This window comes from Leopardus geoffroyi, chromosome C3 (assembly GCF_018350155.1).
Source record: "Leopardus geoffroyi isolate Oge1 chromosome C3, O.geoffroyi_Oge1_pat1.0, whole genome shotgun sequence".
NCBI lineage: Eukaryota > Metazoa > Chordata > Mammalia > Carnivora > Felidae > Leopardus > Leopardus geoffroyi.
The window spans coordinates 86365042-86389111 of record NC_059338.1 but is presented as its reverse complement, the minus strand read 5'-3'; the positions used below and the strand labels follow the sequence as shown (position 1 = coordinate 86389111).

General features: G+C 47.4%; 1 protein-coding gene across 9 annotated transcripts in view; it reads right to left on the bottom strand.

Annotated features, from left to right (window-relative positions):
* Window positions 1-24070, bottom strand: part of MTSS1 (MTSS I-BAR domain containing 1) — a 165806-nt gene that overhangs the window by 16997 nt on the left and 124739 nt on the right. For 5 of the 9 annotated variants that reach the window (XM_045453710.1, XM_045453708.1, XM_045453713.1 and 2 more), the window contains exons 4-8: window positions 21313-21397; window positions 18802-18893; window positions 17068-17142; window positions 12069-12080; window positions 90-247 (exon numbers count right to left, since the gene is read on the bottom strand). In XM_045453710.1, the coding sequence (XP_045309666.1) occupies window positions 90-247; window positions 12069-12080; window positions 17068-17142; window positions 18802-18893; window positions 21313-21397 (422 nt within the window). The remainder of the gene's footprint in view (window positions 1-89; window positions 248-12068; window positions 12081-17067; window positions 17143-18801; window positions 18894-21312; window positions 21398-24070) is intronic. The other 4 variants (XM_045453709.1, XM_045453714.1, XM_045453712.1 and 1 more) reach the window with 1 other exon arrangement.

The following is a 24070-nucleotide window of genomic DNA, read 5'->3' as shown; positions in this document are numbered from 1 at the left end:
TCCTGACGACTCAGTGATGGTTGGATAAATAAAGGAAAGTCTCCTCCACACCAGCAGTGTAAGCCTTCCAGAGCTTTCCACTGACTTACAATCACGGGCCGCAGCATAGAGATGAAGGTACAGAATCGGCCGCGTTCTTCAATCAGTGCTTTCCGGACCGCCTGCTTTTCGGTCTCTTCCAACAAGAGATACTTGTCGTTGACATCTTGGAGAGCGCTGTCCAACTGAGGCTGGATGTCACCTCTCCCTGTAAACAAAACAAAGCCCCAAGCGTGGCTCGCTGAAACACCAGCTTCTGGAACAAATGCCCTTCCTCCCTCGAGTCCTTGCTGGAGTGGAAACCACAAGTTGCCAGGACTTAAAACAATGACTCAGTTATACTCAGGACTGAAGGTAGCTGTTTGTCTAGTACCAGCCATTTCCAGTTTCCAGGGCCCAAAGGGCACGTTTATCCTCGTGACAAGGAAGATTTCCTGGGGTGACTCCTCCTGACTTGCCTTCTTGCCTTACGTAACCCCCTATGGAGACTTCTGCCAACAAAACCCCAGGATGTGGCAGCCAGACAGTATTCTTTCTTTGTAGAACATTCTGAAGAGGCCAAGGGATGAACAAGGTGAGGGCCTGTGGATGTTGCCCAAAATGGGCAAAAAGTGGCTTTGCTGGGTCAACCTCAATCAAAGAGCCTCTGTTTGGACAGAAGTTTCTGCCTCTGAAGACAAAGATGGCAAGGATCAACTGTCCTGGCCATGGCGTGGGGGTGGGGGGCGCCTGAGAATCCCTGGCAGTCAGCTTAACTCCCTGGTGGAGTCCTGAATGTTCTTATAAAACAAGCCCAGTAACCAACTGACCTACAGTCAGGTCTCTGCTGGTGCAAGTCTAAAGGGAGGGTCAGTGCTGAGCCTGACCCACGTGCGGTAATCGTCTGGCCACATCCAGACCCCAGTTACGATGACACAACCCCTTCTAGAGTTTAAGACAGAGCGTTAACCTTTCAAACTAAAACTTTATAAAATAGTTAGCAAACCATGTCCATAAATAAAGTTTAATTAGAATGCAGAGATGCCCACTTGTTCATATACTGTCTCTACTTGTTTTTGCTATAACTGAAGAATGGAATTGTTGTACCACATGCTGTATGGCCCCTGGGCCAAGAATATTTACAACTGGATTCTTTAGAGAAAAGGTTCGCTGTGCTAGAAGAGAAACACTGGCACCATGACAGAAGGAGAGGCTACTGCAAATCTGATTTGTAGATGGGGATAAGGGGGTGACCAGCTGAGAGCCCAGCTCACGGGCTTCCATACTGGTCTCCCTATGCAGGGCCTCACCTATCACCTGAACCAGGGAATGTTTTCTAAACTCTTTCAGAGCAGGGACTTGGAACTCTCCCAGCCCAGCCCCTGGTACAATGTCATGTGTGTACACAGCAAGTGCTCAATAAATGTCTGATCGTTTTCAACACAGAATGCTAGACATGGAAGGGGCCTTTGGGGCTATCCAACCTGTTTCCACACTTCGGCAGAGGCTGAGAGAGACTTGTCCAGCGCTGTTCAGGGAAAGGTGGGGATCCAGGGCAGAGCCCACACAGCCTGACCCCTCTAGGGCTGGACTCGTTCTCCTCTGTCTCACTGCCTCGAGCCACATGAAGGAATCAGCAAGGGGCCTGAGCAGTCACCATTTAGCCCTCTCTAAAATGATGTGTCCCACTCTTGATCTCACAGTCCGTGAATTTAAGCCCCAAGTGGGGCTCTGAGCTGACAGTGCAGAACCTGCTTAGAATTTCTCTCTCCTTCTCACTCTGTCCCTCTCTCACTCAGGCATGCACATACGCTCTCTCTCCAAATAAATAAATCAACTTAAAAAAATTTTAAATGATGTAAAGAACATTAAATGCAATGTGTTATTTGGTTTGAAAAGGGAAAGGGTCAGGGGAAATTGCCTTGAAAGTAGGAACATGTTCCATATTTTCTCTCATCAGCGGATGAGAAAGCTTAATATGGAGCAAGAGGTTGACCCAGGCTTCAAGAACATCCCACCAGAAAAGGTCTTTGGCTTTAATGAGGGAAACATCACTTCCTGGGCAGGGACTGAGCTGTAAGTTGGCACACAAAAAGAAAGTCCTGCCTAGTCAAAGGTCACCCCTGAAAACGCCTTGGATGGCTGGCGAAGTACACGCTGCATGCAGGACTCTCGCGAGTCAAGCCAGTACAAGTTCCGGACGGCTACAGCAGGCAGCACTGAGTTCCGTGCAGGGATTTTATCCAGTGATTCCATGATGGGAGAGTTTGCATCTGTCCAAGGTGACCCTTCACCCATTCCTCCATTTAGTCAATGTCTACCCTAAGGATAATTACAGCATCTCCTGCAGGTTTCCCAGCTGCCTCCCCAAGGATGCAGGGCGCCACCGCCCCCCACCCCCCCTACGTGAACCTGGCCTCAGACCATGGGTTTCTCGAGTCTGCAGTGGATGGGAAACCTGTGAGAGCCAGGGACCGTCTAGGGAGGGGACAAGTGCACCCCACTGAGGACACCCACCGTCTGCAACTCAAGCTCTAGGAGGGAAGGCTGGGGCATCAGCAGCCCTATGAAAACCGGGGGCTTTCTATTAAATTGCTGGTTTGGGGCGCCTAGGTGGCTCAGCTGGTTAAGCATCCAACTCTTGATTTCAGCTCAGGCTCATGATATCACAGTTTATGAGATCGAGTCCTATGTCGGGCTCTGTGCCAACAGCACAGAGGCTGTTTGGGATTCTCTCTCTCTGTCCCTCTGCCCCTCCTCTGCTGGCGTGTGCACACACACTTTCACTCTCTCTCTCTCAAAATAAACAAATAAATAAGCATTTAAAAATTATTGGTTTGTGCAACTGAATCCACATACACCTAAGGTACACCTGACACAAGCCTCTGGTAGAGAAGCTCCAGGAGGCTGAAAATACTCTCTTTTGTTCTGCAACGTGCAAAACTGCCTGGTCCGTCCCCAGCCCTGCCGGGGGAGGCAGAGTGATTTCAGGCTGGTCTAGGGCCTCCTCACGTCTCTCCATCTCCTCTATGATGTTCTAACAGAACATGAGGGGCCCCAGCCATCAGAATGTTCTCAATTCCTGGGGTGGGTGGAGGGGCATCAGGAAGATAGATTAAAACCCACAACGCTTGACCAAACCCACTTGGATGTGCTTCGATTATGGCAGCAATGTCTTTTCATATCAGCCTCTAATTATAAGAAATTAGGAAAACGTGTATCTTCCCTTCCTTTCACAAAGTATAAGGCACGTTTCTATCTGTAATTAATCACACTGACTTTAGAAAACATACCCACATAGGAATGAAAAGTGACGGGAACCAAGTGTCATCTAATCTGGTAAATATAAATTTAAATTATTCTATAATTATAGCAAAGTTATCTTAAATATGTATTATATTGTAATTAAAGGACTTGCAAATTGTAGTATTCTAAAATAAGTATAATCTGTAAAGACCGCTATAATTATAGGCACAGTGAGTACATTTCCATTCAGGATATATCATAACCTAAAAACACAATGTTTATTTCTTAAATTCACCAATATAACATATAATTATATTTATAAAGAAAAAAAACTGCAGGAGAAATTATTCCATGTCCCAGTTGGATGCACTAGCTTTAAGATTCAATCCAGAGTTGCAGGAGTACTGATTCAGTGCACAAGAGTTCATCCATTTGGCTCCCCCAGCACAGCTGGCCGCTCGAGTTCCCACTGGACTTGACCCCAGCCTCTTGTTCCACCTCTGCAATGGCCACCCTCACTGGGTCACCTCGATCTCTCATCTGGAGAGCTGCAATGTCCCCCAATTTGTCACCTAACATGCTGGCCCAGAGCAGTGCCAGACTCTTGCAAAAGGCAAAGTACCACTTCTCAACACTGCCCAGTGCTTTCAGGAAAAGTCCAATGTCATCAACATCGCCTGCCCTGCAAGGCATGCATGGGTCAGCCCACCCACCGGCAGCCTCTGAGATTCTTCTCAGGCCACTCTCTCTCCTCCCTGCACCCCACAGACCCTTCTCCAGAGTCCAGGGTCTGGCTGCATCCAATCCTCATACACGCTCTCCTCCCCCTCCACAGCCACCTAGGGCCTGTTCATCTGGCAACTCTCTGTCCTTCAGGAAATCTCTTCTGGAACTCTCTCATTAGATTGGGATTTCCTTCCTTGATCTCAGAACTGCCCTCCATGGATCCCACAGGACATTCCTCCCAGTACAAATTCCATCTTTATTTCTTGAGTTCTTTGACTGAGGTCAGTCTGCCCTACTGATCGGGAACCCCACGAATGTTTCTGCTCTGCGCTGTACCTTCTTACCGAGCACACAGGCTCTCAACACGTGCGAATGAACGAGGCACTGGTAGGGTAACTTGGCCCAAGTTTGCTGAAGGGGCTTGACCATCCTGCCCTTAAATGGCCTAACATTATGAAACACAAATCCCGGGACCCAGGACTGCCAGGCAGCCACAAGAAAGGAGAGGAGTGCCTTCAGGGGACTTTCCAGACAAAATTCCCGAGTGAAGAGTTGCTGGTGACCTTTTCTCTAAACCTAAGTCACCTCAGTCTTGAGAACTGTCTTCCCACTGCCAGTTTCCAGGTCTTGGTTGTATTCACGCCACAGAATTCCAATGAACAACACCCAGGAGGCTTTTACTCCCCCAGAATTCAGAAGATTATTTTCTTTACAGAAAATGCTGCAGGGACAAAGCACCATTAATGGGCACAGTGTCACGGGCCAAAGCAGCATCCCTAAAAGAAAAAGGATTTCATTTTTCATTTTAATTAAGTAGGGAGAGATTACAAAGTGGTCTGGAATGATATGAAGATGCCATATCTTGCAAACATTTATATTCTGTTTTCCTTAATCTTTATGTAAATGTTTAAGGCAGGAATTAATGCCCCCCATTGAGAGAAGGGAAAACCGAGACTAAGGGAAGCTACGTGGCTTGCATGGAGCTACTGAGCCAGGAATAGGCCCTGCCACCCTCGACCCGGAGGTCTTTCCTGTTCAGGGGCCGCGCTCTCTGTATTTCATGCTCACGGCAAACATCAACCCTGGGAACAAGTCACCAGGAGCTAAATGTTCAATGTCCCCAACAGCCCAAAGCAAAAACCCAGTCCACTGTGAATCGCATTATCTGGAACCTCCCAGCCTTCTCATCACACCCTGCGGCCCACGCCTGAGCCCTGGGGCTGGACCACGCAGGACACATTCTCAGGCAAAGGGCTTTCCCACGGGGAAGAACCAACACACTGGGTCAAGACCGCTGTCGGGAAAATATCCAAGGTCATCTGTTTTTCCTGAGACGCAAGTACAGGGAAACAATCAGGATCTAACAAAATGCCTTCCATCTGCCACACACACACACACACACACACACACACACACACACACACACACACAGTACTTCATTTGGAGGCACCCATTTTTTCTCATTTTTATAGCTCACAAATCAGGGTGCGTCCTGCAATCAATGGTGCGCTAGAGTTCAGTCGGCACCATCTTTTCCCCTCTTTTATCGTGGTCCAGAAAAAAATGGCGTGTATCTCATGGCATTCTAGAGTCAATGAAATGTGGGCTACAAATACAGAAACAGACGCGCAAGAAGAGGCTGGAGATGAGAAATGGAATAAGAACTCCCTTTCCCCATCGAAAGGCGGCTGTCCTTGTAATCCCTGTACAAATCTTCTACCCTGATAGCCTGTAGCAGTTTTGGATTGATTCCCCAAAGTGAAAACAAGCAGAAGTCAAAAGAAAGATGGATTCGATCAGACAAGATGGGAGGCGTTTTGACTTAAAAAAATTCTCAAACCAACTCAGTTTCTGTTATTCTTTCAACGTGCTGTGTGCCTCACTGTCCACTCGTCTGTGAGATATACATAATAGTACCCTGCTCACAGGGTTGTTTTCAGACCAAATGAGTTCATTCGCGTGAAGCATGTAGCACAACGCCCAGTACGTGGTGATCGCTCGGTACGTGTCAGGTGCTATCAGTGTCTCTGAAGCCATCCTCCCCGGGCTGGGCACCTCAGTCGGGGGCAGTCTGCTGGGCACACAGGTTGGTTTTTTTTTTTAATGAGCTTTCAGTTCAATGTCTTCTTTGATGTACAGAAATGCAAAAGATTCCATAATCCTTTCACTAAAAGGTGGGGGTTTTGTCACCAGGATTCGCTGGTCCCTGGACCACCAGCTGCTTAATCAAAGACAGCTTAGAGGAAACTAGGAAACAGCCCATGCCAACGCGTGGCTCACCACCCATGGCGTGTCGGAACCCTCCTATCTTTGACATGATTCCTCCTCTGTGGTCAAAGAAACACTCTCCCATTCGTCAACCTGGTTGCCTGAAGCCTGCATCTTCTTCAACTCCTCTCTCTCTCTCTCTCACATTTCCCCTAAAATGCTCCTTCTCCATCCCTGTGGCCACTTCCCTGAGCCCTGGTCACCGTCATCTCCCGTGTGGATCACAACAGCCACTTGTTAACGGGTATCCAGCTACGTCACTAATCCAAATGCACACGTTCACAGAACCTTCTAGAAGCCAAGGAGTCTTCAAGGGCTTCAGAGTCCTGAAAGTCTTAAGTCTTTAATAGGGTAAAAAAAAAAAAAAACAAAAAAAAAAAACGGCCCTGCTCACCTCCCTGCTCACCTGTGGCCAGTTCTACACTTGAGGGAAGATGCAAGAGCCACGCCTATCCAAGGTAAGGTCTTAAAGGTACAGCGCACTCCTCCATCTTCCCTGGGCATGGGGAGAACCTGAGCCCTGCATCGAGCCCCTGACGGACACCTACCAGGCACCAATCAATATTAAATGGATGAAATGTCAACAAAACCCGCCTTCTGCTTCCAGCCCCACTGATTTTTCTGTGTGCCTCTTCCTGGAAAGTACACTCATCTCTTGTCCCCCCCCCCCCCACCCCCCCCCCACCCCCGTCTCTACAAGAATTCGATTCAACCTTTAGGAGTCTGCTTGAGTATTTGCCTCCTCCTGGAAGCCTTCACCTCCTCCAAGGAGAATCCAGCCCCAGCGTTTTCTTCATAACGAACTGTACTGTTTGTGTTGCCAGGTCACGGTTGTCGGTAGGACGCCAGAGTGTTGTGTTAGGACAGAAAATATGTATATGTTCGGTCTTTGCCCCAGGTCCTGGCACAGAACTTCCCCAAACCCTTGGAATTTCCAGAATGACAGGAGCGTCTTTGTCATCCTGATGACCCGGGGGTAGGGGGTTAGATAAGTTCAGGATGGGAGACACTTACAAGGAAAACCAACCACAGGGTTAGAGGCTTGAACTTTCAGCCCCAACCCCTGACCTCCAGGGAGGGGAAAGAGGGTGGGGTTACATCACCAATGATTAATCAATCATGACTACATAACAAAGCTTGGTAAAAACTCGAATAGCCAGTTTCTGGAGGCTTCCTGGGCTGGGGAATATACCGAAGTGTTGGGAGGGTGGTATGCCCAGAGAGGACAGAGCAGCTCTGCACCCTCCCTGACCCCACCACCACCCTATGTATCCCTTCACCTGGGTGCTCGTATGTATCCTTTATAATAAGCCAGCAATCCCAAGTACAGAGCTTCCCTGAGTTCTGTGAGTCGTGTTCATGAATCATCAAACCTGAGGGGAGTCCAGAGGAAATCCCGACTGTGAGGTTAGCCAGGCAGAAGTGTGGGGAGCCTGGGGAACCCCACTCATGGCAAGTGGCTAAAGTGGGGGCAGTCTTGTGGCACTGAGCCCCTCAGCCTCTGGGACCTATGCCAACTCTGAGTAGTTAGGGTCAGAACTGGGTTTAACTGTAGATGTCAGAAAACTGATGTGAGAACATAAATGCCTTTGCCATCCCGGGGACAGCTTGAGGGCAGAGGCTTCCTTTGCTTCCTTAACTGCCCACAGGGCAAGTGGAGGAGGCACTCACACCCCTCTCCTCAACGGGCTGGCTTCCCAGGGCTCATCTGGAGCCTTCCCAGAGAACGGTTATGAACAAGAGATAGCACACCAGATGTGAACCAATTAGCCCCGTGAAAACCAAGGACGGCTTGCAGCTCTAGAGGGGCAGACCTACCATCCACCTCCCACTCACCGCACCAGCCACTGAATGTTCTCTACATAGATGAAAACCAGATTGTACAAGGAATCAGTTTCTCCAAGCAAGCTGTTCTTTAAATTCTTGGCCTTTTTGCTGGGATTCTGTTGTAACCTCTCCACGCCACTGTAAATACCTCTCCCTCAGCTTCTGAATGTAGCCACTGGGAAGCCAGGTGCTCCACACCGAGATGACAGTCTCACCGTGCAAGAGACACTTCAGAATTTCAGCCTCCTGAGGTCAGCCATCAGCTGACCAGAGTCACAGGCAAGGCACCTGGTGGGCTGCGTCGGGGTGAGGCTTTCCTCAGAGACCAGCACTGCACAGGAAGAGGGTTCGCAGCTCTGGGCCTCTGGGGGTGTCTGCGTGGCCTGTCTTTACTTACATTCTCAGTTGTGAAATATGGCCAATGAACCTCCCGGCCTCTGAGGACCACCTGCTTTCTTCTCCAAATGCAATAGCCCTTTGAAGGAGTTTTCCAGGGTTCAATTCCAAGCAGGGACAGCTTCCGAATGCCACACAAGGTGTAAAAAGGAAAATTCCATCATTCCTGCTTTTGCCAAGGCTGCCCCTTTCTCTCCCGCTCTGCCCACTGCTCTATCTGGGGCTTCCCAGAACCAGAACGTTCATCAGGCTGTGGCTCCCTTGTGCTGACTCATTATTACAAAGCCCTTCCCTGTCCATTTCACACAGGTTTCCCCATTAAGTAGGGCTTGTACCCATTCAATTATCTGCTGCATAATTAAATGTGTGTGCTCCTATAATGCCTTCCCCAAGCCTGGAAAGAAGCGGTGACTCAACCTTCCCCACTGAGTTACAGTTGGGTGCAAATACCCAGACAGATCGCGAGGCTGCATGTGGTCAAGCCACCTCTGGAGGCCGAGGCCAACACCCGACCCCTGACTTCAGAAGGAACTTTTCCAGCTTTAGTTTCTGCAGAGAACAATCATCTGTTCAGGCCCAAGGTTCACTTCTACCATTTGCACAGGTGTGAGCACAGGTTGGGGAAGCAGTCTGGACCACTCGCCAGCCCCACACCACCGAGGGCAGTATCTAGGAGGGGTGGGATTTAGGAAGGATGTTAGACTGGTTGTTGCTCTGCAGACAGTTGACTCGTGTTAGTGAGGTGGTGACCACAGGGGGTATCCAGAGATTTCTAGGCTCTGCCACCTCCCTTCCAGGACCAGGTCTTAGGACCTGGACAGCAAGAAGCAACCAGGGTGGGCTCTCAGCTCCATATGGATTCCAGTGGCCCAGGAGCTCCTAAAGGGGATGGCGATTCCTGATGACTCTCAGAGGCCCCATCCATGACGCTCGTGGTTCACAGCCATGCAGGTCCCCTCATGCCAGCCACACCGGCTTCTGACCGTTTATCCCTCCTACCCAGCAGCAGAACAGAGGAAAGAGGTCTTCTGCCCATGCGGGGCAAGAAAGCCAGGTGATTCGCTAACAGCTCAGACTTTAGATTTTTAGGTGGGAATTCCCTCCGGGGAAGAGGACTTATAGAATTATTCCTCTTCCCAGAACCAAAGGCAGGGGTGCCTGGAGGAGACCCAGACACATCCAACTTTTTACCACGGAGACGGGGAGAACAACCCACACTGACTACAGTCTCAGGGGGCGTTCTTAGAGCGGTTTCTGCTGGTTCTGTAGGTACAGAAGAAACACACATGGGAATGTGTGCATGCACTTGATGTGGCCACAGGACATCAAAACCACTGCTCCTGGTGAAACGGACGCTGATGGGGGAGAAGTTTAGTCCAGTTAGGGGTGTGAGCAGAAATAAGGCCCAGTGATAGAACCATCTAGAGGCAGGTCAGGGTGGCCAGGCAGCTGAGGCTGAGCAGGCGGGATCCCTGTGGTTCCCCTATGGGTACTCCTGAAAAGCTGACTCAGGGTAGTGCACACAGTTGCCCTCGGGGTGCCCCTTTGCAACATGGTCACCTTCTCCCATGGTTCTGGTGCTTGCGTCTAAATGGTGACGACCATGTGCTGGCATATGCTTTGCCCCTCCACCTTGAACGTCCCCCACCCTATTCTCCACTGGCTGACCCCTTTCCATCTTCCCATCACCTTCCACTCCAAGCTTCGCTGGGTTTCTTCTTCTTTGCCCATCGCTAGACCCTTTGTTCACCCTCATCACGGCACTGAGCATACAGATTAAACAGGGTGGTTTACTCCCACTAGAGTCTCAACTCCTTGAGGGGGCGGTATACGCCTGGTGGAATACTTTTGGAGTTGTAAATTCCTTCCCTCAGGAACCACGCTTATGCAGAAACCTGGGGTTCAAGGTAAATACTTCTAACTGGATCAAAGGAGGGTTTTGTATAAATATTTTTTTTTCTCTTGTCAAACCAGGACACTTTCATTACTGAGAACCTATGTTAAAATATAGACGTTCAGGTTCAAAAATGATTTAAAACTTGTAAAAAAAAAATTTATGAGGGCTTCAAGACATATTGCTTTCTTCTGTCTTTTACGCCCGAGTTTACTGCTATGATTACATATCACTGTGGCTTAGCCTTGGGACCCCTGCTTGAGTAAGAAACAGAGGGAGCTGTGATTTTTCCTGAGATGAGCCACATGTAAGTGACAGAGCCAAAGGTCTGTGCGATTTCTCTCCTCATCCCCAACCCTGCTGCCCATCATTCAAAACGAATAAACCATGCAGTTTACGCCACAGACTGACTCACCCTAGACTCTTATAAAAAGTTCTAGTAAAACTCTGTGTCATCGAAAGGACACATGGTACAGATGCCTTTATACGAAATGTCCAGAAGAGGTAAATCCATAGAGTCAGAAAGCAGACAGGTAGGTGTCCAGGGCTGAGGGCAGGGGGAATGGGGAGCAGCTGCTCAAAAGGCAGGGGGTATCTTTTCGGGGTGGGAGAAATGTTCTGGAATTAGACAGTAGTGATAGTTGCACACCGTTGTGAATGGACCACAAGCCTTTAAGACGGTGAATCTTATGTTATATAAATCTTATCACAGTAAGCAAAAAACCAAAAGTGGCTGTCTTACCTTCCTTCCAAAAGTACACTAAAAAATGTTCAAACTGTTTCATAATCACAACACTGAGGACTGGAAAAGATCATCATTTATAAAGCTGGGGACCATCTCGGCCCCACTGGTCATAGGAGACCTATGTCGTTTGGGTTTGTCGTGGATGACAGATTCCAGTTCAAAAACCTCTCTGGAGCTGTTCAGTAAAAATGTTCTCAGAGAACACTCAAGCACATTCAAGGCAAGGATAAATCACACGGATGCTGCACGGACAGACCTTTCCGAGACAGAGGGACAGCCACAAGACTCCAAAAGCAGATCACCCAGAGAATGAGGTTCAACATTTAGGCAAGAAGAATCATTTTGATTATTGAATTTGAAGATCTGATACCTCTGAAATGAAACACTGCACAAACTCTGCTGAAATAATACTTTCGATTTTTTTTTATGGATTATTCATTTTGAAAAGAACTGTATGGTCCCAGGGAGACAAAGTATAGAGACAGTTTGCTAGCTTAATGCAACCAAATCTGATTTGGGAATTATTATAAGGGGTTATTTAGTGCAGTTCTACAAATTTTGTTTGTGATATAAATACACATATACATATATAGCTCAGGTATATATGTATGTATAAATACGTTTATTTCCTGTGCAAATCACTCTGTATTTCTTCTTTCCATAAGTCTAATACTGAATTATGGTGATGTAAAGGCCCTCAGGGTGTTGGGCTAACCCGTGAAAGGGCCAAACACCGCAGAAAGAAAATGATTACACACACACACGCACGCACACACACACACACACACACAGGATTTTCTTAGTTATGGAAAATTAAGTAGGCACAACTGATTGCTCTGAGCCGGCAGAAAAACTTGGGCAACTAGCATAGGTCTGGACAACCATGGAAAGCCCACAGCAAGGACCACATCGTGACCAGCCACCAGAGAGTCAGGATGGTACACTTACCGAGAGCGTCCACTGGCGGGGGGCGCACGGTGACAAAGTGCAGGATACACAATTGACACAAAAAGGAAAATAATAAAGTCAAACTGGTATTCGAGCAGCAGGCTTACCCTTCTTTCATGTGTTAAACAGTCCGAGGCTGGCCACCGAATTTTGTTTTAGGGCAATTAAACCCACCTCCACCAACAGCCGTGCGCCCAGGTTCCCTTCCCTGACTCACTCATATTCTTTCCTTCACATCTACACAGAAATCTTCCTACTTAGTAAGCATCACCCCTAGAGAGGACAGTACGGCTCCTAAGAAGAGAGATGACTATATTCCCAAAAGAAGCCAATTAAGGTATCAAGAAAATCCTTCAAGTATAATTTATTATAACTTGCAAAGTAATTAGAGAAACCCAAGGAAGAAAACTTAAGCTAAGGTGAAAATAAAAAAAAAAAAAAGTTAACATTTTAGCTTAACAGCAAATACCACATTAGTCTGGAATTCTGTGAGTCTGTTTGTTAGGTTTACAGTATTTGCTTTGCAGGGTCTGGCTGAAAAGGATAGATTGGTATCTATCTGTAGAATCTGTAGAAAGGTCAGGCTCAAGGGTTAATCCAGCAAAATGTTCCAGTCTCAGCGCTCCCAAAGAAAGTCCCTGATAAGCTTTTAGTAGTTACAGATTGAAACAGAAGGCTTTACCATAATTAATTTTTAAATTTAAATTAAGAGTAACATGGGAGTTAAAGGAGAAGGTTGCTGACTTCGTGCAGTACAGCGGCAGAAGCAGGCAAATGCCGTAAAATGTTTCCCACACCCAGTCCACACGCGCTTCGCCCGTGAAGGTATGGCCGACCCCAGGACCCCAAAGGGCCATGAGCTGACATCAAACAGCAGGGCTTGATGGGGACTCATGAGAGGCCTTTCAGAACGTGGGCTACTAGGCCAGCTCCACACCATGTCCCTGCCTTCCTGCTGCCTGTGTCTTCTCCCCATCAGCTGTCCATAAGGCTGGCTCTGCCTGGGTCCTAACCCCGGACACCAGCCTGGAACTTCCCAGAGGGCAGGTACCGTCTCTGTAGCCCCCAACATCTGCCTGGAGTTTACTCCTGGTAGGTGTTCAATAAACCTGCCTTCCAAAAACTGGGTACATTCACCCACAGCTGGAGCATCTGTCAAGTTGGTTTTTTTCTACATGTTTATTTATTTATTTTTGACGGGAGGGGGAGGGGCAGAGAGAGAGGGAGATAGAGAATCCCAAGCGGGCTCCATGCTGTCAGCATAAAGCGTGTCGCAGGGCTCGAACTGACGAACCATGAGATCATCACCCAAGCCGAAATCACGAGTTAGGCACTTAACCAGCTGAGCCACCCAGGTGCCCCTGCCAAGTTATTTTAAAATGGTTTTGAGGTGTGCCTGGGTGGCTCAGTTGGTTGACTCCAATTCTTGGTTTTGGCCCAGGTCTCGATCCCAGGGTCATGGGATCAAGCCCAGAGTTGGGCTCCGCACTAAGCTTGGAGCCTGCTTAAGATATTCTCTCTCTCTCTCTCTCTCTCTCTCTCTCTCTCTCTCTCTCTCTCTCTCTCTCTCTCTCTCTGTCTCAGCCCCTCTCCCTTGCTCACCGTGCTCTCCCTAAGATAATAAAATAATAAAAATCTTAAAAAATAAAACATCTAAAACAAAATGAAATGGTTTTGAAATTAAATCTAGCCAAATCTACCAAAAAACATTCAAAGTTTTTTTGATGGTAATATTTAAATACCTTTAGATTATAAATTACCACTCTATATTACCGTAAAAAAAAAAAAAAAAGAGTCAAATAAAGCATGTGACAAAAGGTGATTATCTGCAGAGTGAAAATTAAGGTAAATTAGTCACATACAAAAATTACACCCCAGGGGCACCTGGGTGTTTCAGTCAGTTAAGCATCCAACTTTGGCTCAGGTTGTGATCTTGCGGTTTGTGGGTTTGAGCCCTGCATCCAGCTCTGTGCTGACAGCTTGGAGCCTGGAGCCTGCTTTGGATTCTGTGTCTCCCTCTCTGTCTGCCCCTCCACCGCTCACTCTCACAGTCTCTCTCGGTCTCTCAAAAATAAATAAATGTTAAAAAAAAAATTGCACCCCATATGTGTCTGCCTTTGTCAAAGGCAGTGCTACAACCATGCTTAAGTTAAATGCACAAAGGAATTTGAAATTTTGAAAAAAAGAGAAGAATTTTTAGATCAAAGATCACAGTTTTTTTAAAAAGGCACGGCAGAATGCTGCTTGGTGATCTCCTGAAAACACATTAAAAGGTAAGTGATTATTTGGTTATCAGATTCAGTTCTATCAGGACAAAAAAAAAATGTATCCAAAGCACGTGTCTATCCCAACATATGGTATAAATCTCAGAAGGAACTACTAACACTTTATAAGCCAAGAGTCCAGGAAGGGACCACTTGAGGGAGATGATGCAGATGCCTCTATAAGAGTTCTGGCAGAAAAGGGAAACTCCCGGTAACCAGACCCAAAAATTAACTCGAAGCCTCAGATAACCAGATTTCTTCTGGCCCTTGTAGCATTCCCGCTCCATTCTCAGGCTACCCATCTTCCAGGAGAGCGCTCCATTCTAAACAGTCAGAATGATGACTCTGGTACCTTCTAGAAGGTTCCATTCACCCCAGAAACACACAAATGCGTGCACTCAGGTCAAATAAAATGCACTTATATATTGTAGAAAAAAAATTATAAAGGATAGAAATAAAAACTGCTTTCTGGTTGTACTCTGGAGTAACTAGAAAATCATCTGGAACATTCCAAGCTACTGATCTGACTTGGCTCATAGATATAACTACACCACCATGGCCACCTTGTCTGGAAGGACATGGTGCCTGACACCACCAGGTACATGGCTAGGGCTGAGGGATGGATGCTTCAGAAACCCTTGGTCAGAGCCTCCACTCTCTACCTTCAGGCCCAAGGGCCCCACAAAGCCCCACAACCAATGCCAATTATTCTGAATCCCGGGACCAGAAGCATCTATCTCTTCATGTTACCCAGTCCAGCACCCTGGGTGTCCTGAAACTTTCTACCGGGTGCCTGGAAGGGGAGCTCATTATCCTCTCCAGGCAGCCCCAGCCAGTGCTGGGCAAGTCTAGTTGTCAGAAACTTCCTTTTGTGTTGCACTGTAATCAACCCATCAGGCTTTCCCCGTAGGTCCAAATTCTGCTAATTGGACAATGCCAGGGACTTTGAGTGACAGATGAAGACTAGTTCAGCCTCCATGGAGCATTCAGATAAAAGGATTATCACTGCAGCCAAGAACTTAAGGCCTCTGGAAAGACAGCTCTGGAACAGCTCCTTTTTAATTCCCTCATCCTCTTCACCAAACTCCCAAACCTTTCCCGAGCTGGAAGTATCTTCCCTGGACCTTCCTTCCAAATCCCTTCTATCTCAAAGTTGCTAAGCTGTCAACTACATGGAATTCGGTTCCAACCTGTTCTTCCATGGGACCCCAGATTCAATGGAAGTGGATGACTGGCTGTTTTACTTATGAACATTGACCTCTGGACACACTAAAATGTTACTGGCCACAAACCCCATTCGTTGTCCAACACTAGCTCCCTGGTGCACTAAGAAGATATAATGTACATTTGAGAAGCACTAAGACCAAGAACACACGTCCAAAACTAACTACCGAGGCCAATACTAACAGAACATCTGATTATGAGTGAAAACTCTCCTGCCTTGGGGCGCCTCAGTCGGTTAAGCGTCCGACTTCAGCTCAGGTCATGATCTCACAGCTCATGGGTTCAAAAGCCCACGTCGAGTTCTGTGCTGACAGCTCGGAGCCTGGAGCCTGCTTTGAATTCTGTGTCTCCCTCTCTCTCTACCTCTCCCCGACTCATGCTCTGTCTCTCTTTCTCTCAAAAAAAAAAAAAAAAAAAAGAAAAAGAAAAAGAAAAGAAAAAGAAAAAGAAAAAAAAATTTAAATTCTCCTGCCTTTATCTTGAAATGGTCTTATGGTTTTTCACAAGAACTAGGAAGGCATTTTTTAAAAATGTCCAAGCTTTAAAACTTTGCCCAGTCCTCACCCCACTGTCCACCAAACTACTCCATCTCCCCAAATGTATTTTCCTCAAATACCAAATGAGAACCTCTCATTTAAGGAAAAGAGGAAATTTGGTTTGGGGGATTTCTACCTAAAAATTTTCCCAAACAAACACTAAGCACAGAGCAGCCTCAGGGGAAAAACAAAACATTTCATCAGTTGTGAGACAACAACTTCAAAAACTTGTTATCAAGAACAGTCTGGAAAGAATGTCACCTTCTCAAGTTTGAGTCCCTACATTCTGGGTCTTAGTAAAACATCACAAATGCCTGCAAAGTGGATGTAGCTAGATTTTTCTGTGCACATTCGAAGTCCATGCTGGAAGAGCAGAGTTGGGTCTCGTATCTGACAGCGGGCCAGCTGGTGGAGGACAGTCAGCAGGGAGGTGGGCAGACAGCCACGAGGCACCAGGCTGGTTTCCCCTAGGGAGCCCCCAGACTCACGAACACCCTGAAAAATCTCTCTATACAACAACAGCTCCCAGCTTCCCACTGCAGCCGTTTCTAACATTCTCACAAGACTTAATAAAGGGTTTCGGAGATTATAGGCTGTGAAAGATGGAGGAGAAAATGACATAATTTCTGTAATAATTACTAGAGGACATTTGCATGAAGGCTTTTATGCGTTATCCCAAGGCTTCCAAGAAATTTATAGGTTTCATTACAACGCACAATAGGGCACGGAAACTGTCAAATTTTGGAGACAAAGGTGGGGGGAGGGAACAAGTCAAGCACAACTTTGCAAGGGCCTCAAATTAATAGATATTCTGCACTTGAGAACTTTAATTCAGATGGATTCTATTTGCTCCTGTTCTCCAGGGCTGTCACAGGCAAGGAAGTCTCAATCGAATGCTTTCTGCTTCAAAGACAAATCAAGCACATGTTCATTTCCCCAAAGTAACACTATGCATAGCAGAATTTGTAGAGTTACCTTTTTTTGCTTTCTTCTGCAGTTTCAGCGTATCTGAGGACTTCTTTTTTATCTCTTGGCGGGCTTTTTTATATTCTAAGAGAAAGCAGAATTATTGAATAATTTTACCACCTTGCTCAACAGAAAATCTTTTAGGAACAACCATTACTTTCATCACAAAAAGAATGAACAATGATACGCAATAAACAGCTTAATCAGGGTACTATATGGTAAAAATCTCCTGCTGAAGGGGTTATTAACATGAAAACCAACAAAATGCACCATGGTCTTTCCCTGATAGAATTCACACATATCAGCTGTGAGGAAAGACATCATTTGGGAATACTTCACTAAATGTGAAAAATCCACTATTTCTCAGCTCGTGTCAGGAAATTGAAGAATAGGATTTGCTTTCCCAAGGCCCCCAGTTTGCAGTGCTCTGCTCAAAAAAGAACCCATGTAGCAAAACACTGGCCAGATGTTACCATTCAGAGAAGAGCACTGAAGACCATAGCGTGAGAAATCAGACGGTGTCGGGGGGGGGGGGGGGGGAGAAACTGTGAAATGCCCAGCTGCCTTAGCCTCATTCTCACATCAACACCAAGGCCGGCACCAGACCCCCCGGAGGAGGGGGCGGCCCACAAACCCCACACTTCCCCTGACAACCACCTCCGCTTCCCCTACGGGTCTACACCTATTCCTGGATTTCTCATTTCTGTTGCTGGCACCTCCATCACCCAGATTCAGACATCTGAAATGACAGCTGCCTCTGACACTACTCTCCTTTGCTGCCCTGGTATGCATTCAATTGATTGCCAACTGCTCCAGTTCCCTTGCAGCCTTCCCCGATGCCTCCCTCCCTGCTGGTGCCATGCCACCAATCAGACACCTCAGTCACGTGCTCATGCGATCCACTGTTAGCCAACCCTTTCATTCTGGTTCACTCCCCTCAGATCCACTCACGTGCTTTCTCTCCCCGACACTTTACTGCAGTTATGAGCCTCCCAGCAATGAATGGCTCCTGCCCCTGCCATGAGGCCAGCACCCCCACCCATGGGTTCCAGGAAGACCGGCTTGGGAGGTGTCTGTCTGGACCACTCTGCCCCCGGCGGCTGGCACACGAGGGCCTGGGACATGTTTGTTGAAGCATTTCCAAAGAAGGCAGCAGTTCTAGGGGTGCCTGGGTGGCTCAGTCGGTTAAGCGTCCGACTTTGGCTCAGGTCATGATCTCGCGGTTCACAGGTTCGAGCCCTGTGTCAGGCTCTGTGCTGACAGCTTAGAGCCTGGAGCCTGCTTCAGACTCTGCGTCTCCCTCTCGCTCTGCCCCTCCCCTGCTCTCTCACGCTCTCTCTCTCTCTCTCAAAAATAAAGAAAAACATTTAAAAAAAATTAAAAAAAAAAAAAAAAGAAGGTGGCAGTTCTGGACAGAAGACCCAAGGATAGCTTGTATCATTAAAAGTTTGGTTTCCAAGATGTGTTGTGATGCCTGAAGTATGAATCTTTGGCAATTCACATTTAATTTACCTGATCGCAATTAATACCACCAAGAATCTGGGCTCTCAGCAACGGGGGGATGTTTCATGGGATCACTTTTGACTCCTTATTCTCCAACACAGAAATGCCTCCAGGAGACATGGGAACAGAGTGGGCCCTTAGGATGACACCAGCAGAGGCAGCAGGCAGCAGCCGGCAATACCCGTGCCTCTGCTCGGAACACGCGTACTACTATGCAGAGGACAGCTTGCCCCCCTGTACCTTTTGCGTGGTCTTTATCCAGCTGGTTAGCCACTTTCTTCCATTCTTCCATCTGTTCTTGAAGCGGGTTTATCAGACAATCAATTAAAGCGCTTTCACCAAAAAGAAAGAAGAAATTAGATACATTCTGTTGTCAAGATTTACACTTGGCTGTCAAAACTACCTAAATCAAGGATTTCATGATGCAAGACAAGGCAGTATACTAAGCCCAAGTTCACGTCCAAATCCCTCCATTTCGTAACAACCTTATTCTCAGAACGCTGTCCAGAGACTGTTAGGAAGCCATAAGCATGACTGGATGGAGCAACATCTCTTCTTGTTTCCCCTGCTTATCTTCTGACTCTTGTATTAACGAGCACGGATGCAGACCAGCGGGGTCACCCCTCTGGCTGCACAACAGAAGCACCTGGAGAGCTTTAAAAAGGTAAGGACGCCAGGGCTGCACCCCATACCTAATGCCTGGCATACGCTTAGAGGGTGGGACCCCATTATTACTAATTTTTAAAAAGCCAGGGGTGCCTGGATGACTCAGTCAGTTAAGCAATCTGACTCCTGATTTGGGCTCAGGTCATGATCTCATGGTTCGTGGGTTCGAGCCCCACATCTGGCTCTGTACTGACAGTTTGGAGTCTGCTCTCCCTCTCTCTCTACCCCACCCCTGCCCGCATACTCTCTCTCTCAAAATAAATACATTATATATGTATATGTATATATATATATTTGTATATATACACATATACATATGTATATACATATATGTATACATGTATATGTATGTATATATACACACATACATATATAAAAGAGCCACATGAGTCTGATGTGCATTCAGGATTATGGTCATGACTGTAGGCTAACTGTGGACAGCCTGGAGAAAGAAAGGCTGAATGATGAGCTCTTGGATCAGAGGGTATCCCCAGGGACTCCCTGTATTTTGTGCAGGGTCCCAAACAGATCACACATAAGCATGTGGAAAGGCAGCTCCCCACCCAGAGGAACTATGCAAGGCACGGACCCCCAAGGTTTTTGTCTGTGTAATGGAAGGAAAATGGACACATTCTGACATTTACAGAGATCCTGTAGGAAAATTAGAAAGTGCCCATAAATTGCCTGAATTGCACTGATGAGACGTACTAAGAAGGTGTTCTCAGACTGCCTTTTGATCACAGAGCCTCCTGAAAACCTTCAAGTTCTCGGTACAGTTCCCTCCTTTCCTCATCAGGGTCTACGTGGCACTCCCCCCTTCATACACACTCCCTCCAGCCATCAACACAGCTCACTCCCTTATTTCTTCCAGGTGTCTGTTCAGATCTCTCTCTGGAATACACTCGCTCCCTAACCACCCAGAGTCGAATGGCCACCACCCGTCTCCTCTCTGTGTGCCTCCCCTGGTGGCATTCAGCAGCCCCTGACGTCATGTCACATGTACATAGTGCCACATAGTGCCCAGAGCGTAAGTCCCATGAGAACAGGACATGGTCCTATTCAGTGCTACACCCCACACTCCCTAACTAAGATAGTGCCTGGCACACAGTAGATGCTCAATAAATCATGGTCGTTGAATTGGTGTCCCCTCATGACTCAAATGTGCAGGCCACAGGCTTGCAAATAAACCCGGGAGACAAGTGTGAGAGGAGGTGCTGCATGGTCTGGGGAGCACCACCCAGGAGCCAGCAGGAGGGAAGGCAGGCAGATGTCATCACCTGCTATCCAGGCACTTTCTGCTGGAAATGTGTAGATGTTTCATTAATTTTCACAAGAACCCTTTAGAGACCATTATCCCCATTTTATAGTAGCTATGATTCCTGCATGATTCCAGCGCCTGAACGGCCAGTCCAGGGCTCAAACCCAGGCCTGGCCATCTCCAAGACCAGGCACTTCCCAGAATATTCTGCCACCTCCCACAGTGGCCCAGCCAGGGGGGTCAGAGGCATCTCACTTGGGCGTATCTGTAAAGCAGAATGCTATCCGTAAAGCAGAATGGTATGAGAGTGCTGAATTCTGCCCATGTTCTTGGAAGAATGCCCCCCTCCCTCCCACTGACTGGAACACGGGTGACTCCACATCCTGGTGCCAGCCGTTGCCATTTCCACCCATGCTGGCAGCGCGGGGTGCTCAATCGCTACTGCTGTCCTCCATGGAGGGTGGACCCACAGCTGCTCCTCCAGGGGCTCCTGTAGGGGGCGGCTGCACCGTTCTTCCACCAGCGGAGGGCAGGGCGAGCAGAGACACACAGGAGCACAGAGAAGACCCCCAAAGTGGGGTGCAGGATCCACAAGGGCAGGGACCCAGGCAGGCTGGTTGTCCGCCACATTCCCCGCACCCAGGCCAGTGCTGGCATGCAGCGGGCGACCAACGAATACTCGTTCAATGAGCGAGCAGAGCGATGGGCAGTGGGGACTTCGATGCTACGGGGAGATGATTGCTGCTTCGGGTGGGCAGGCGAGTCACTGCCTCCTTAACCTGAAACCAGCAAGGGCACATGCGATCGGGGCAGGATATGCTCCTCACCTCGAAAACTGCCTCAGCTTGGCTTCTATGCTTCTGTGCCTCATGCACATCCTCGTCAGGGCAGAACCGATCTCCCTGGTACCACCTGAAACAGAAACACACGCAAAGTTGAGGGCAGGAGACACACTGGAATCACTGAAATCTTAAAAAAAAATTTTAAGTTTATTTATTTTGAGAGACACAGTGCCAGTGGGGGGAGGGACAAAGAGAGAGAGAGAGAGAGAGAGAGAGAGAGACAGAGAATCCCAAACAGGCTCCGCACCGTCAGCACAGAGCCTGATGCGGGGCTCGATCCCACAAATCATGAGATCATGACCTGAGCTGAAACCGAGAGTCAGACGCTTAACCGACTGAGCCACCCAGGCGCCCCAGAATCACTGAACTCTTGAAAAGAGAATGAAATAATTTGAAAACAAGCCATATTTCACCATGTGATAAAACCCAAGCCACTGCTTCTCACCACGCATGTGCGCATACACACACACACACACACACACACACACACACACACAGGGTGACACATTTTCCTATAATCACCAAAATAGAAGTTAGTTTTACTGTATGCAATGCCCAGTAACATTTTATACTCTATCTGATTTTCTTTAAATGCTGTGACCCAGAAATTGGTTTTACAACCCACTACCGGATCATGACCTACAATCTGAAAAACACTTCCCAAGGAAAATGATCAAAATAGTATCCTGACTTTTAAGGAAAAGCTGTTGTTTTGTTCTGTTTTCCTCTTCTGGCAAAATAACCCTCTTCACGTTATTTAGAACAGCTAACAAGGCTACTCCGGCTAATTGTTTCAAGATACATATTCTAGAATACGAGTAATTCAGAGACTAGCAAGGCCAAAGCAAAACGAAACAAGGGAGTATTTTCTGACGGGGTTGGGTAGCCCTAGTGAAAGAGGGTCCCGCACTGAACAAATGTCAATGTAAGCTGTAATTCAGTTTTATTTTCCCAAAATTCTGGTCATGCTGCTCCCTTTAGGCACACCCTCTTTAAGACTATTTGTGAAGTGCCCTTCCTGCCCCCTCCAAGAAACAATGCCCGAATCAGCACTTACTTGGGCGTGGGGAGCACATCACAACTACAGATGGGAATTCTGCACCAAGCACTGGAAAAGCTCAATTATAAATGTTATGAAAACATTGGGGCTCATGAAATTGGGGAGGGGGAATGTCACATGAAGCACTATTTTTCACAGACAAGGCCTTCAAGGGAAAGCTGTAGGCATTTATGGTAGGTTTAACGAAGCCAAGTTAATGGGAAAGAAATTCCCTCCCTTATTAGTGCTGGTGATGTTATTATGGTTCGTATGTCCCCCTCTGCCTTCTCTTCTAGAAAGGTCAATGTGCTATTTCAGTTCCTCTTATTTGCCATTTTATTCTGCAAAACTAGCAGGTTTTCCAGAACAAATAAATTAGTGTTAATAGTAATAAGTATTCAATATGAATATTTCTATATTTTAGTCTGAAAAGAGAAGTCTTCTAGAACAATTCTCCCACTCCTCTAAAACAGGGTTTCTCAGGGGCGCCTGGGTGCTTCAGTTGGTTAAGTGTCTGACTCTTGGTTTCAGTCAGATCATGATCTCATGATTCGTGGGATCGAGCCCTGTATCAGGCTCTGTGCTGACAGTGCAGAGCCTGCTTGGGATTCATTCATTCATTCATTCATTCATTCATTCATTCTCTCTCTCTCTCAAAATAAGCAAGCTTAAAAAAAAAAACTCACAGAGTTTCTCAGCCTGAAGACTACCCACATGTCAGTCAGATGATTCTTTGTTGGGGGGGGGGGGTTATCCTGTACATTGTAGCATGTTTAGCAGTATCCCTGGCCTTGACCTTCCACAAATCAGTAGCAGCCCCCAATTTTGTGACATCTAGACATGTCTTCAGACAGTACAGTGTTCCCTGGGGAGCAAAATCCCAGTTGAGAAGAAGCACTGCTGTAAGAGAACCTGAGCAAGACCTAAAGGTCACCGGAGGCTGACTTTTTAAATGGCCGAAAGTCTTGGTAAAATGTTGCCCTTTAGCCGCTGGCACCTGCAGCCACTCTGGAGTTAGAAACCACCTGGGCATCCCCATCTACTGCAGCTCACCATGCTCCACCCGGGAAAACCAGTAGAGGGCGCTGTTTGCATGCGCACCACTTGCCTCCTGGGCTCTCTACAGATTCTCCTAAGCCTTTATTGCTTATAAGCAGGGACGAGGAACACTTTATCCCCGGGGAAATATCTCCTATTTTTCCTGGGCCTTCATTTGACTCAAAGTTAATAACCCGGCCATGCAAGGAAACTGGCACACTCATTCACTGCTGGAAGGAGTGTAAACGAGTACTTTTCTGGAGGAGAATTTGGCCACGTCTATCCAGAAAAGCCTTTAAGACAAGTCCCCTGTTTGACCTGGCAATCCTACTTCTAGAAATTTAACCAGAGAAAACAATTAAGGACGAGAGCAAATCCCCACCTATGAGGACAGTCATCGAAATGTTGTTGACGACAAGAAAAACTGGAAGCAAAATCTCATTGTAGGGAGCAGGGCAAATAAAGCATGGAGCACAGACGTACCCTGTCGTAGCACGTAGTTACCTAAATGCAGGACGGTGGTGTTTACGGTCGTGGGAAGGTATGGCATCTGTATAGAGCTTAGGCTGTGCCAGGCCCTGGGGTAAGCGCTGTGCACACATGAACTCATTCAATCCTCCAAAATCCTGGTTGTGCTAGTATGATTACCCCCGTTTCCATCAGTGC